A 15,036-nucleotide genomic window follows, 5' to 3' on the forward strand; every position below is an offset into this window, starting at 1 on the left:
CTGTGAGTTTCTCTGCATTTAACTGCATTTAATCTATTATTAGACTCTATTGGCTTTGCTCAAAAAGTAAATGAGTCCACCCACCACTTTAATCATATCTTAGATCTTGTTCTGACTTATGGTATGGAAATAGAAGACTTAACAGTATTCCCTGAAAACTCCCTTCTGTCTCCCTTCTGTCTGTCTGTCTTACATTTACTCTGATGGACTACCCAGCAGTAGGGAATAAGTTTCATTACACTAGAAGTCTTTCAGAAAGCGCTGTAACTAGGTTTAAGGATATGATTCCTTCTTTATGTTCTCTAATGCCATATACCAACACAGTGCAGAGTAGCTACCTAAACTCTGTAAGTGAGATAGAGTATCTCGTCAATAGTTTTACATCCTCATTGAAGACAACTTTGGATGCTGTAGCTCCTCTGAAAAGAGAGCTTTAAATCAGAAGTGTCTGACTCCGTGGTATAACTCTCAAACTCGTAGCTTAAAGCAGATAACCCGTAAGTTGGAGAGGAAATGGCGTCTCACTAATTTAGAAGATCTTCACTTAGCCTGGAAAAAGAGTCTGTTGCTCTATAAAAAAGCCCTCCGTAAAGCTAGGACATCTTTCTACTCATCACTAATTGAAGAAAATAAGAACAACCCCAGGTTTCTTTTCAGCACTGTAGCCAGGCTGACAAAGAGTCAGAGCTCTATTGAGCTGAGTATTCCATTAACTTTAACTAGTAATGACTTCATGACTTTTCTTTGCTAACAAAATTTGAACTATTAGAGAAAAAATTACTCATAACCATCCCAAAGACGTATCGTTATCTTTGGCTGCTTTCAGTGATGCCGGTATTTGGTTAGACTCTTCTCCTCCGATTGTTCTGTCTGAGTTATTTTCATTAGTTACTTCATCCAAACCATCAACATGTTTATTAGACCCCATTCCTACCAGGCTGCTCAAGGAAGCCCTACCATTATTTAATGCTTCGATCTTAAATATGATCAATCTATCTTTGTTAGTTGGCTATGTACCACAGGCTTTTAAGGTGGCAGTAATTAAACCATTACTTAAAAAGCCATCACTTGACCCAGCTATCTTAGCTAATTATAGGCCAATCTCCAACCTTCCTTTTCTCTCAAAAATTCTTGAAAGGGTAGTTGTAAAACAGCTAACTGATCATCTGCAGAGGAATGGTCTATTTGAAGAGTTTCAGTCAGGTTTTAGAATTCATCATAGTACAGAAACAGCATTAGTGAAGGTTACAAATGATCTAATGATCAGAGAAACACCTCCGTTGGAAGCGTTACCGGACAAGTTGGAACATGCCCAGCTGTTAAACAATTTCTCGGATACTCACTTGACTGAAAACCATCGAAAGCCGCCTGAATTTTACGAATGGTTATCAACACGGAGGTGTTTCTCTGTGGCGCCGGCCATGAGCGGCTGCCTGCCGACGTGCGAATCCGTCCGCACGTCTTTCATTACAAAATCTCCTTTAACAGTGGAATGTCCGGATAAACTGATGATCCCGACCTCTTCTAAACTTCTCTGTTCTCTCACGATGTCCTGGGTCAACAGAGGCTTAAATTTGGAAGTTTTCAGCTTGAAACAGGATGACGACAGCGGCTCAGGGCGCGGCGCGGCGCGCCGTCCGGCTCCGTGGGCAGTCCTTAAAGCGACAGTAACACTCCATAATCTCTCATCAGCCCTTAGAATTATCACCGAAAACCAGCTGAATTTCTCGAATGGTGTCCACTCGGATGTGCCTTACAGTTTCTGAAAAAATTTTGATCAAGCAAAGCGGCAGTCTCTGAGCCATTCCTAAACAATGAAAAAATAGACGGGAGGGGTGGACCACTCCTCACTCAAAGCCTGCTCACAGGCGAATGACGCAACTGACAGGCGTGAAAAAAAACTCTTGCATGCCCACGAGGGTTCAAGCTTGTCTGATGTAATCGCACGTGATTCAAATCCATATAGTTTTTGAAAAAAATAAAAAGGTTGGTTTCTTTTCTAATAGACCCCATATGTTACCACAGGTAGTTCATAGAATGGACCAGAAACGGAATGAAGTTTAACAATATTTATTCTTCACATAGACAAGTAAGTCCACGGTAAGTGACAGTTCATCTTGAGCTGACTAATGAAAACGATTTGTTTAAAACAGAGGTCTCAAACCGGTTCCAGAAAAGGCCGAGAGGGTGCAGGCTTTCTGTGCAACCACCCACTCCAGCCACCTGTGCAACCACCCACTCCAGCAGGTAGTGAAATAGGTGGCTGGAGTGGGTGGTTGCACAGAAAGCCTGCACCCTCTCGGCCTTTTCTGGAACCGGTTTGAGACCTCTGGTTTAAAACGTGGATTCACAGCAAAACACTGCAAGAGCGGGTAAACCCGCAGTAACATGCATTAAGATTCACTTTAACCCCAAAAACACTGCAGGCAAATAAGATTGAAAATGGTCAGAATCTGAATGGTGTAGCAGACGAATGGGGAAGTGACAAAACAAACAACAACAACAAAATAAAATTAAATAAAAATGAAGATTATTTTATTTATTTTATTTATTAAAATATTATTTTATTTTATATTATTTAATAATATAAAATAATACTAAATAATATTAAATAATAATTTAATAATATTATTTATTTATTTATTTATTTTAATGTACAAAAATATACGTTAACTGGACAGTTCCACTGGACAATTCAGAGCCAAGATGGAACAAAGATGGCGTCTTTGTCTCACATGATACCATTTTAGCCAACCATAGACCACAATGAAAAAATCCGAAGTAGTGGCACTCTACTTCGTTTTATGTCGCCCCCTTTAGACTGAAATTACAAGTGACGCTCTCAAACTTTGGCGTGTCTTGGCTGGTGGGGCGGAAAAACGTTGTTTTCAGGTCAGTTTTTCGATTTAATTCGACATACATGAACTGAACAAATCTAAAACGTTAACACTTAATGAGCATCAACTGATGGTTTCCGTCGTGTGTTTTTTTGTTTACCGTCGCAGGTGGAGCTGTAAGCTAACAGCGTGCAACAGGTGAGCGCAAAATCCTCCAATTAGTCGATTGGACGCACAAATCTTTTGTTTAAAGTTGATAGTTTGTCTTCCCGTAGAGCCCGATTTTGACGACAGTTGTGTGCTTTGCAGATACAATGCTGAAAATATCCATTTTAAAGGTAAGTCGCTCTAATTTATTAATTGATGATTATGGTTCAAAAGTGACAAATGTCCTGATAACTTAGGTGGAGTGGAATATAGTTAGGGTGAGAGTGAGGAAGGGCTCATTGAAGACTGACTGAGCAATTAGAACTGGTTGCAGACTTGAGTCATGGTAGAGTTTTGATTCATGGTGATTTTAAAGCAGCTATAAAATCCAAATGGACGAAATGGAGCCTCATGGGCTCCCTGATCTTATTGGCATTGTGGGATAGTTCGCCTGCAGATTCAGCTTGCCGGACTACTTTCGCCCGACCCAGTTTCTGGTTGTTTGCAAAATGGTGCTGAATTCATCGACATGAGACAATGCTTCTGGATGGCTGTGAGTATTGACTTATGATCATTTAGGCGTAAAAACACACAATATACACAAGTTCTTGTGCCAAATATCACAATTATGTGGGAACTACTTTTTGCGCAGGAATTCATCAAGCACGTCAGCTGCGGGCGCATACTAACACAGAATACCCAGAAACTGGCAAGAAGTTTGGCCAAAACGAGAGCGTCCACTTTTAGCTTGCCATAGGCTAAGCTAGTGGCGCATATGAGAGTGTGCCTAATGGGTTGTCGCGGAGCCATGTCACTTCCTGCAAAGTGCCAGTCCGAAGGCGAGAATTCATACTTCCGCAACTGGCCGCCCAATGAAAACAAGATCAGGGTGCATTGATTGTCTATGAAATCATCTGGTTTTGTCTCTAACTTGCTTCTAACAGCCAGCTGACAGCTCTCATTGCCTGGAACAATGAGATTTATACACCAAGGTGACCTGAAATGAACCATTATACATTAAATTGACTTTATTGAGTATGACCCCTTTGAAAAGTGACCAAAATTGTATTTATATTGAGGTTGGTGATGTGTTCATTGGCCACAAAAAAAAAAACAACCTCCAGAGCAACAGTGGTAAGGAAAAACTCCCTCTGAGGAAGAAACCTCAAGCAGACCAGACTCAAAAGGGGTGACCCTCTGCTTGGGTCATGATACAGACACAAATTACAAAACAATTCACAAAATGAACATACAGAAAATGTTTCCGGTGCACAGGATGGTTTCTGGAACAGACACCACACCCAACAGACGCTAAAATGGGTGTAATGTGGTCAAACTTTCTGCTTCATGTCAAAAGTCTGGCAGCAGCATTTTGAACCAATTGGAGAGCCCTAATACTGGACTGCGGTAAACCAGAAAAATAGAACACTGCAGTAGTCCATCTAGAAGACATAAACGCATGAATCACGGTCTCAGCATCAGCCATAGACAGGATGGGACGAATCGTCGCTATATTTTTCAGGTGGAAGAAAGCAGTCCTTGTAATATTTCTAATGTGGAGGTCAAAGAACAACGTAGGATCAAAAATTACCCCAAGGTTCCTCACTTTGTCAGTGTGATGTATGACACACGAGCCTAGGCTAAGCGTTAACTGGTCAAATTGATGCCGATGTCTCACTGGACCAAGAACAATCATTTGGGCGATTCCATATGCGTCGTAACGGGACATTCAGAGATGCATTTCCAGCCTGTCAGGCAGTGTTAGAGCAAGTACCTACATTTGGGTGCAGATAGGTTGTGATACCACTGGGCAATATTGCCTTGTGTATACTTTTGATCAGAAATGTTTTTTGGGGGAAACAGGCAAAAAAATCAAACGGCGTACGGGACACAGAAAATTGGTAAAATTCTTTCCAGGAATTCAACACAGAAAGTCTGTGAGTTGAATGAGACAGATTCATGTAACCATGCTGGAAATGTTCCCTAGAGTCTGAAAAGAAGCCAAATAAAACCTTTTCTCATATAAGACTATTTTTTATTAAATGCAGAGACTTTAATAAAAGTACAAGGCGGTGTGTTGTACGGGACATCTTTTAAAAGCCAATTATACAATAATTAACTAAGGCTATGTCAAATGATAGTTGTTGGCCAAAGTTAGAGAATCTGTAGTTGTAAGCTTTGGTCTTGAAAAATGAGATGTGGGGATTTTTTAAAATTTTTTTTTTACATTTCTGTATGTCATACAGGACATGACCCCAAACCCCCCATCGAATATGACAATTTCTGCCAATGCAGTGATGTCACATGATCGGGGTGGGGTGGATATAGCCATTCCCTCCCCTATTGACTAATAACAATGGAAAACACTGCAGCAATTAACTGTTAAACATGTGGGACAAAAAGTTACAATAATCCTATTTTTCAGAATTTGAGAAAAATTCAAATTTTTTTTTTTTTTTTGCCCCAAAATATCCAATTCCTGGTGACTGGCAGGAAAAAAAAATCTATTTGGTCTTTGAAGCTTAAGTATTTAAGCACACAATGCATCAGTTAATTTTGATAAATTTTTAAATTAACATTTTTGTTTTTAACCTTCTCATGTGGAATCGCCCATTTCAGTCTTATCAGAGTTTAAAAGTAGGAAGTTGGTTAGACATCCAGCTTCTTACTGTTGCAAGGCAGTCTTCTAAGGATTTTATGTGGGTGAGAGTGCCAGCAATTGCCGGCATGTATAACTGAGGATCATCAGCATAACAGTGAAAGGTAATCCCAAAACGCCGCAGTGTGTGCCCAAGCGGTGCTATATAAAGGGAGAAAAGCAGGGGGCCTAAGACAGACCCCTGTGGAACCCCAAATTTCATTTCACTAGGTTAGAGGTAGTGTTATTGTACAAAATACAGTAAGAACGACTGGTCAGGTATGACATCAACCATGCAAGGGCACTCCCAGTAATCCCAAAATGATTCTCCAGCCTGTCACGGTATGAAGCGCAGCACTGCGCACGCAAACTAATTGTCCGTGAAGATTATTTTATTTATTAACTACACAGATGTATAATAAAACAAATGGTGACTGGTTTATAACACAATGATGACAGAGTTTGAGGGCGAGAGAGAGAGGAACCGCAGCCAGTTTTTTTTTTTTCTTTTTTTTGTTTACATGTGCGTGCGCGAACACAACAAATAGAGCACAGCAACTCGATCTGTGTGTGAGAGTCATAAAACATGGGGAAGAGGAAGACAACACACTGGAAATTTTTTTTCCTTATTTATTTTTTATTGGTTGATTCTACTGGTGCTTATAATTGATAAAACTTGGATAAAGTTACTTGCACCAGTGCAAGTGCAGTATAAATTACGTGCACTGCTCGAATAATACGGGCACAAAAGAAAAAAAAAAAAACTAACTCGCACATGCACGTACTATTGCAAGCCCTGTAGATTTGATATTGGCCTATAGTTTTTCAATACAGTAGGGTCAAGATTAGATTTCTTAAGTAATGGTTTAATCACTGCAGATTTGAAACATTTAGGAACAGATCCAGAAGTTAATGAAAGATGAATAATTTCCACACAGTTGGCCCAAGAGTGGGCCACAGGTCCTTAAACAGTTTTGTTGGTATAGGATCAAATAAACGGGTTGTGCTTTTTGTAGACATTACGAGTTTTGTCAGCATGCCTAGTGAGATACTATCAAATTCTGTAAATCTAGGTAATACCTCAGTAATGGCGCCCACCTCAATAGCAGGGTGTAGTGGCTCGGTTATGGCATTCTGGGATATGCTCAACCTAATGTCTTCTATTTTCTTCTCGAAGTAATCCAAGAAATATTGTGCTGTAAAAGGAGCGTGAACTACAGTTGGTTGTCCATGAATAAGTGTTGCCACCATGTCGAACAAGAACTTTGATTAATGCTTGTTTTTGTTGATCAAATCAGAGTAATAGGTCCACTTTGTAGCCAGTAGTGCATGCTTATAGTCTAAGATAGCATCACGCCACGCAAGGTGGAATACTTCTAATTTTGAACTATGCCATTTCCCTTCTGGACCTCTAGCCTTATGCTTGAGGTCTTGCAAGTAGTCACCACGGTGACTGTGTTTGTTGGGACATGCCTATCGGCTTTCAGTGTGTGTGGAAAAAAAGATTATGTTGTTTTGCCCCTGTCTTAAAATAACCCTAATGATGTATTTGTTATTATTCACGAATTTGTTTTTATATCCACTAACGACTGGGAGTGAAGCACACTGGGATCATTCTGAACTGGGAGTGAAGCACACTGGGATCATGCTGAACTGGGAGTGAAGAGCTGGGGTTATTATGTTTTTGTAAGAGGAAATAACTTTCAGATGCCTGTTGATTAAAGGAATTATGTGCGCCTGGGAGTTTGAGATGGCCACTCACCCTCCCTTCGCGCACACACTAGAAAAGAGGGGGCAGAGCCATGCTCCGACAGAGTCTGCTGCGGGTTACGTACGAACGCCCAGCCGGTTGACAAGCGCACTCTGCCGAAGGTGTTGGCTCTCCACCTTAAAGGCGTCACGGTAAGAGAGAAAGAGATATGCGCTGCAACCACTTGTGTTTGATGTAACTGCTTTTGTGGGGAATAAATATGCGCCTGTTTGTTCTAGCAAAATGCAGTCTGTGTGATCATTTCTGTGTGCCGATCTGACCGAACCTTGTTTCAAAACACAGTGCTTACCAGTCGAGTGAGTATAAGAGAAATTGTGGAGAGCTGGACATGTCCCAACTTGTCCTCTAACACTCCGAAACGGAGGTGTTCCTTTGTCTCGCTTCCAAAGCGAATCTGTCGTGACGCGCGAAGCCTCCGCGTGGCTTTCCATGACAAAATCTCTTGTTAAAAGTGAAATCTGCCGGAAAATGCCTGATGTCCAGCTCTTGTGATAACCAGAGAAATTGCACACACGGTCCCGGCTCCACACAGCCATCCGTTTAGAAATGATTGGTGGTTTCTGCCTCTCGATGGCGGCTCGGAGCGTGGTGCGCCATTGTGGGTCATCCATAAAGCTGTAGTAACAGTCCTTATTCTCTGTGAAGCCTGTAAAATTTTCACCGAAAGCCAGATAAATTTTCGAATGGTTTCCAGCTGCCTGTCTCTAACAGTTTCTGAAAAATTCTGATGGAAAAAAAAAAGCCCAAATCATTCCACCATTTCCTGACAATGAAACGGCGACGAGAGGGGTGGAGCAGTGTTCACTCAAAGCCTCCCCACAGGCGAATGACGCAACCGACAGGCGTGGAAAAACTCACGCATGCGCACGAATGTTCAAGCTTGGCTGACGTGAAAACATATGAATCAAATCCATGTAGTTTTTGAAAAAAATAAAAAGGTCCGTTACTTTTCTAACAGACCTCGTATATATCACGATATAAACTTATTATTGACGTGTTTCTGAATGGGTCATATAGTCCCTTTGCAAAGCGAAATTGATTAAAATAACAAACAACAAAGAAAAACAGATATAATTCATTTTGAGCACCTGATTCTCTGACTTATATCGCCATTCCTGCTTCTATCCAGCAGGAGGCAGTGTTAGTTTGCAAACATTACCATGATTGGTCGGTGGAGTCTAAAAATTTATATTGTGAAACGACTATATGGTTTATATCGCCCACCCATAGAGCAAACCTATAAGCTTGCACAACAGCCCTCTGTCCAAACCATTCCGTACTTTAGACTTTCCCTTAATCCCCCTGGCAGCCCCATGCGCTTCCCAGAATGCACCGTGGTGCCAGCAGAGTTCTGGCATCTCACGGTGCATGTAAACAATGGAAGAGAGGATGTGGATGAACCTGTGATGGACTTCTGCTGTGCCCTGATGTTGTCTTCTTGGCCATACTTCACAAGGTGTGTTTACATTGTGCCCTGAACTGGAACTCTGCTGAAACCAACCTCTCGTCAAGGACCACGAGACGGCGCGAGATTCACAACTGCAAAACAGCGAATTGTGCTCTGTTTACTTTAATCTTCTCTCTCCTCTTACTGTCAGTGCTGTTTTGGACTAGCTCTTTGACAGGGAAAATGACATAGAGGAGAATGAGTCTGAGACAAAGGGTTGTGTTGAGGAGGACCCTGATTTTAAGGCACACTCATCTCATGAGAATGAGTGTTGACCCTCCTGTTGTCACTCATCTACCAGTAGACACAATCCCTTCCAAAAATGGAAAAATAATATGGCCCCTTTCCCCACTTCAACAGCCAAGTAGACTTAGCTCTGCTAATATTATCAAAATGGTTCAAGGTCCCACCAGATATGCAGTTAGCTGTGTTGAAGACATCAAGTCATCATGCGAGCTCTTCATAACACCATTGATTGAAAATATTGTTCTTGGGATGATAAATTTAGAGGGGGAGCGTGTGCACAGGGACAGTTGGAAAGACTTGGATGTACTTGACTTGGAAGCCTACATTGTCTTGCTCATTTTGACAGAAGTTTAGCTACAACTCAAAAGGTCAAGTGACAGCAAGACTTTGGAACTCTGAGACTGGCAGGGCAATATTTCCAGCAACAAGGCAGGGCTAACAAGAACGTGACAAACCTGCAGCAGTAAGGGATGTGTGGGACACGTGGGTGAAGCGTGTACCCCAAGGCTGTGAAAACTCCGCGGAGCCACGGAATTCCACGGATTTCATCATGGGGGGGGGGGGCGGTAGTGTTGTACTCTTTAATTGTGATCGTTACTGAGTTTTTAAAATGCTTATCGCAAAGCGTTCTTTTTTTACGACATCATGCAAGTTTTAGAAGTCCACGGACACTGATCTGTGTGTTACAGATACAAATCAGCTTCCTCGGATTTGCAGAGGAAAAATGCCACTCAAAGCCTGGCTGTTACGACAGTTGTCGTAAAGCGGGACTGGTTGGTTGCTGCAGTGACACTGTGGCTCCTGTGTGAAGCTTAGCTAAACGTAGCATGTGGACATCGCAGACTTTTAGAGCTTTCAAGTTTTTAAAAGAAGAATTTTGCAGCATGTCTGTCACGGAGCAACATCAGACAGAGAGAAGATGGCGAGAGACAGTTTGAAAAAGTCTGATAAGGACAAGAATCTGTGGAATTGTTGCTGGCTTCATCAACACACCTGAAAGATAAACAGGAAAAGCGAACTGGTAAGAATTTTTTTTCTCTGTGGAAAATAAACATTGTGCTGTTCAAACAGAATTTCAGAGAAGATTATGTGCCTTTTTTTCTTTCATTGAAAAAAAGACATTGTGGCTTTGAATGAATTTAGGCTACATGAATTTACACAACATTGTAAATGAGTTTTATTAATGTAGACTTTTTTCATGGGAAAAAAAGACATTGTGGCTTTGAGTGGATTTACAGGAATTTACACAAGAATAGTGGGTTTTTTTTACTATAAGGTAAGTTATTGATATTTTACCCTGATTTTTAGAATATTCTACAAGCTTTAGCTGTGGTTTTTGACATGGTTTAACAGTCTTTTCAGTCTTCATGAATTTCATGTAGTTTAATTGTTCTGAGTTGATGCATAATTTGGTTTACAATTAAAAGGAAAATCATTCCAGGTCCTACTTCCACGTCATATTCTGTTATTTCAACATCATCATTGACGGTTCAAATGAAAGGTTGAATCTAGGATCATTTAAATATGCACTAATTTTGAGATTTGTTCTTCCAGGAGAGGTTGAAAATGTATCAGTAGATGAAAATTTAATTTGGTTTCTGGGGCCCCACAAGGCCCTAGATCCCGGCTCCTGGGGGCTGCGCCCCCCAGACCCCCTGCGAATTTTCCTCGGATTTCACAATTTTCATTTCACAGCCCTGGTGTACCCCCGCTTTACAATCCAGGCCCCCACATGACTGGTGATGTGTTAATAATATTTGATGATAATAGGATGGATAAAGTGTAATATGATCTCATTTATTTAGATCCCTTACCATTGCAAAATGAATAATATGTATATCCACAGACCATGACTGTCACTAAAATGCATGTGAGGTGATAATCAGTGAATCGCTGCAGGCGCTCCGAAACAACGCATGCGCTGTATTCTGTGGTGCCGGAGGACTACAGTGTGTAATGACTGGAACTTTGTGACACGTTTAGATATTGGAAATAATCTTGTTTTGGTTTGCCCCCCCCCCCCGGTACTCTGAATCTCCCTCTGTCTTCCTGTTGGTAGCTCGCGGTTACACAAAGCTGTAAACTGTAGATCTTTTTTAACACGGACGTGGTCTCCTCTGACGTGTCTGTGTACAGGTGGAGAACCCGTCCTGCCTCTGGGGTCGTGCTGTTCTGGGTCCGGATGGTGACATGGAACAGTACAACAATCTTCAGGTGCAGATGAACCTCTTCTACAATGATGTCACACGTGACCCACGTGAGCTACAGCCTGTGACGTTGGAGGAAGGACAGGTAACATCCTTCAGCATTACACAGCACATCTATGTAGAAACACTGGAACTGGACAAGAACTGACATGTCGTATTTCCTCTCAGGTGTGTGTGGTGTATTGTTCGGCGCTGAAGTCGTGGTGTCGGGCCACGGTCAACTCAGTCTTGAAGGATTCGGTGTCTTCTCGGGTTCTGTGCTTCCTTGTTGATCACGGAGAACAAATTGTTGTTCCGTCATGCCAGTAAGACCAGAACCACACCAGATCTTCACACTGATCACACCAGCCAGACCAGAACCACACCGGACCTCCACAATGATCACACCAATTAGACCGGAACCACATTAGACCCCCACACTGATCACACCAGCCAGACCAGAACCACACCGGACCTCCACAATGATCACACCAGCCAGACCAGAACCACACCGGACCTCCACAATGATCACACCAGCCAGACCAGAACCACACCGGACCCCCACAACGATCACACCAATCAGACCAGAACCATACCGGACCCCCCACTGATCACACCAATTAGACCAGAACCACATTAGACCCCCACACTGATCACACCAATCAGACCAGAACTTCACCAGAACCCCACACTAGAGTGTGACACGGGAGTAGATTTTCACTCCTGTCCCATCCCACTCCCACAGAAAAATTCCTGTCCCATCCCAATCCCGGGCCAGAGCCAAAAAAAAAAAAAAAAATGCTGGTACAATGACTCCCACTCCCATCCTTCTCCCATTCAGAATGACTTCTGCTCCTGTACTGCTCCCATTTTTTTCCTTCTTTTAGATTTTAGGCAATGCATCGAATTTGATTTGATCTTTTCCCCAATTCTTTTTTAGATTACATTGTGTTCTGCAGTTTTATTTCAAAAGATATGGCAACAGGAAAGTTTCTGTGGTATAGGGAGGCACCTATTGCCTAAATCCAAATTAAAAAAGCTTCACTAAAAGACAAAACATAAATAATGCATGGCCTGTGGTCTTTCAACAGAGGACCAGCTGCTAAGTCCCTGTTTCTAGCTCTTTGGGAGGTCAGTTACAGCAAAAAATAATAACAATGAAAAGAAAACATGGGTCACACCATGTCTACTTTAGTTGAATAAACCCAAACATAACATAACGTTGTATTTTACTATTTCACTGAGCAATTGTTTCCCTTAAAACAGTGGCATTACTTTTATGTTTTAAATTGCTAAAACAACAACAAACTGTGCCAAGCAAGAGAGAACTGTCCTCAATGAACACAAGTGCATGAAGGCATCATTACCTTCACAATTCACATACATAAAGTTCTAAGCTGCAAGTATCTAAAAAAAAAAAAAAACGCTTTATGGAGATCAAATTCATTTTTCAGCTGTTCAACAGTTGGTGAAGGTAAATCAATCCCTTCTCTGACCATTTTTTAAAACTACTGTCAAGATTATTCGGTGTAAAAGTCTTCATATATCCAATACTTGTTAGAGGCAAGATTGACTTTGGCAACTTAAAGGCACGTTTTATTTTACCCCATATTTTAAGAGTTACTTTCGTCCAGTCTGACAGCCTTCCAGAGGGGGCGTCTATGAAAGGTATGAATTTTAAAGGGATGTCACATAGTTGTTTTTCAATATTGACCCATCTTGTGCTTGTATTATCTTGAATCCAGTCTGAGAGGTTTCATTTGTGCAGCCCAGAAGTATAATTTTAAATTTGGTATCTTAAGGCCCCCATTGGACTTAGGTTGCTGTAAACCTTTAAGTCTAATTCTGGGGCACTTATTTTGCCAGATGAACTTTAAAAGCATTTTGTCCCAGTTTTCAGAAGAAAGCTTTCAATGCGGCCCAGCAGAGAAAGAGGGAGCCCCGCCCATTGGTCCAAGTCGACTTTTATGCACTGAATTATTTTAGTATAATTTGAGTCATACAGGTCTTGTAGGAATAAGGGGATGAATATACCAAGGTATGTAAGACCTTCTCTAGGCCACTTAAACTCAGTGAGATGTTTTACACTTTGAGGTATCTTACCATTGATGTCCATAGCCTCCGTTTTATCCATATTTACCTTATATCCGGAATAGTATCCAAATTCACTGATAAGTGTCTTAAAATGTGGTATAGTTGTCAATTCTATTAAGTATAACAGTACATCGCCTGCTTAGTGATATTTTATGTTCCTCATTAATTATCGTAATTCCTTTTATGTTATCATTATCTCTGAGTTGGGCAAGTGGTTCAATGCTAATGGCGAATAAAAGTGGTGAGAGGGAACAGGCCTGCCTGCAACTGCATTCCAGTTTGAATCTCTGCGATGTATAGCCGTTGACTTTACCAAGAGGCCTGTGGGTTTGAATAGAGAGTTTGTATCCAATTTATAAAGTTAAGACCAAATCCAAAGCATTTTAAGGTTTGAAATAAAAATGGCCAAGATACGTGGTCAAATGCTTTTTGAGCATCCAAGGATAAAATCATGGATTCCGATTTATTATCTTTTTGATAGGATATTATATTCAACAGGCATAGTAGATTATCCCCATAGTATGTTCCTGTGATGAACCCAGTTTGGTCTGGATGAGTAATTTAAGTTATCTGATTTACTCGCTTAGCCAGAATTGCAGTCAGTATCCGCACATCTCCATGTAACAAGGATATTGGCCTGTAAGACTGGCATTCAGTTGGATCTTTGCCTTCTTTGTGTATTACCACTATGGTTGCATGTGTCCAGGACGATGCCACAGTTTTAGAATACAGTGCATAGTGATAAGCTTTTAGCAAAAGGGAGACGGTAAATTACAAAACATTTTAGAAATTCATTCACATAGCCATCTGGCCCCTTACTTTTATTTTTTTTGTTAATGTGGATATCACCTGCTTAACCTCCCACTCTTGAATTGGTTCATCTAATTTCTTAGCCGTTTCTTCTGTCAGTTCTGTCAAATTAATATTTTTAAGAAAGTCTGCTAATTTTCCATCATCAGTGCAGGTGTCTGTATTCTCGTAGAGAGATTTAAAAATGCTTGCGAAAATTCTGCTATTTTCTCGGGATTTGTAACAGTGCTTTGAAATGTAATTTTTTTGGACTACATTAAATGACTTTTGTTTGCTTAGTTAGAAGGCTAATAATCTACTTGCTCTCTTACCATGACGGCAGGACAGCTTGCTGCCTAAAACCTTGGTTCCCACTCCCGTCTGCTCCCGTTAACTTTTTATCCTGTACCATCCCAATCACATGATAAATAGTAAACTCCCATCCCTTGGGAATCCCACAGGAATATCGTGACCCGTGAGATTCCCGAAAAAATGTCAGCCTCTACCCCACACTGATCACACCAGCCAGACCAGAACCACACCGGACCTCCACACTGATCCATGGGTGCTAGTCTTCCGTTTTGACTATTTTCCGTAAAAGTCAAAATTAATATTCCGTTATTTCTGTTCTTTAAATATATTTATATTTAAATGGGGGGAAAAAAAATGATGAGCAACATTTCCTGACTGAAACAGACAAACTAGTTATACAAGCTGTCATTGGTCAGAAATTGAAGCTTGGCTCCAATGAAGCAGTTTGACACATGCGGTTCGAGCACTGTCGAGACATCAGCTTCATGCGCCGCATACGTTTCAGTACGGAATTTGGAATTTATTTTCTCTGTTGTAATCAAAGGTAAGTGCACTACAATTAATATAAT

The 15,036-nt window shown here is 41.1% G+C and overlaps 1 protein-coding gene across 1 annotated transcript in view; it reads left to right on the forward strand.

The window, feature by feature from the left end:
- Positions 1–3,139: 3,139 nt before the first annotated feature.
- The window catches only part of tdrd12 (tudor domain containing 12), a 145,300-nt gene continuing 133,403 nt past the window's right edge, over positions 3,140–15,036 (forward strand). Inside the window, exons 1-3 of the mRNA XM_034175553.1 lie at positions 3,140–3,175; positions 11,223–11,378; positions 11,462–11,598. Coding sequence (XP_034031444.1) covers positions 3,152–3,175; positions 11,223–11,378; positions 11,462–11,598 — 317 coding nt within the window. The 5' untranslated portion in view covers positions 3,140–3,151. The remainder of the gene's footprint in view (positions 3,176–11,222; positions 11,379–11,461; positions 11,599–15,036) is intronic.

Source organism: Thalassophryne amazonica, chromosome 8 (assembly GCF_902500255.1).
Source record: "Thalassophryne amazonica chromosome 8, fThaAma1.1, whole genome shotgun sequence".
In the NCBI taxonomy this organism is placed as follows: Eukaryota; Metazoa; Chordata; class Actinopteri; order Batrachoidiformes; family Batrachoididae; genus Thalassophryne; species Thalassophryne amazonica.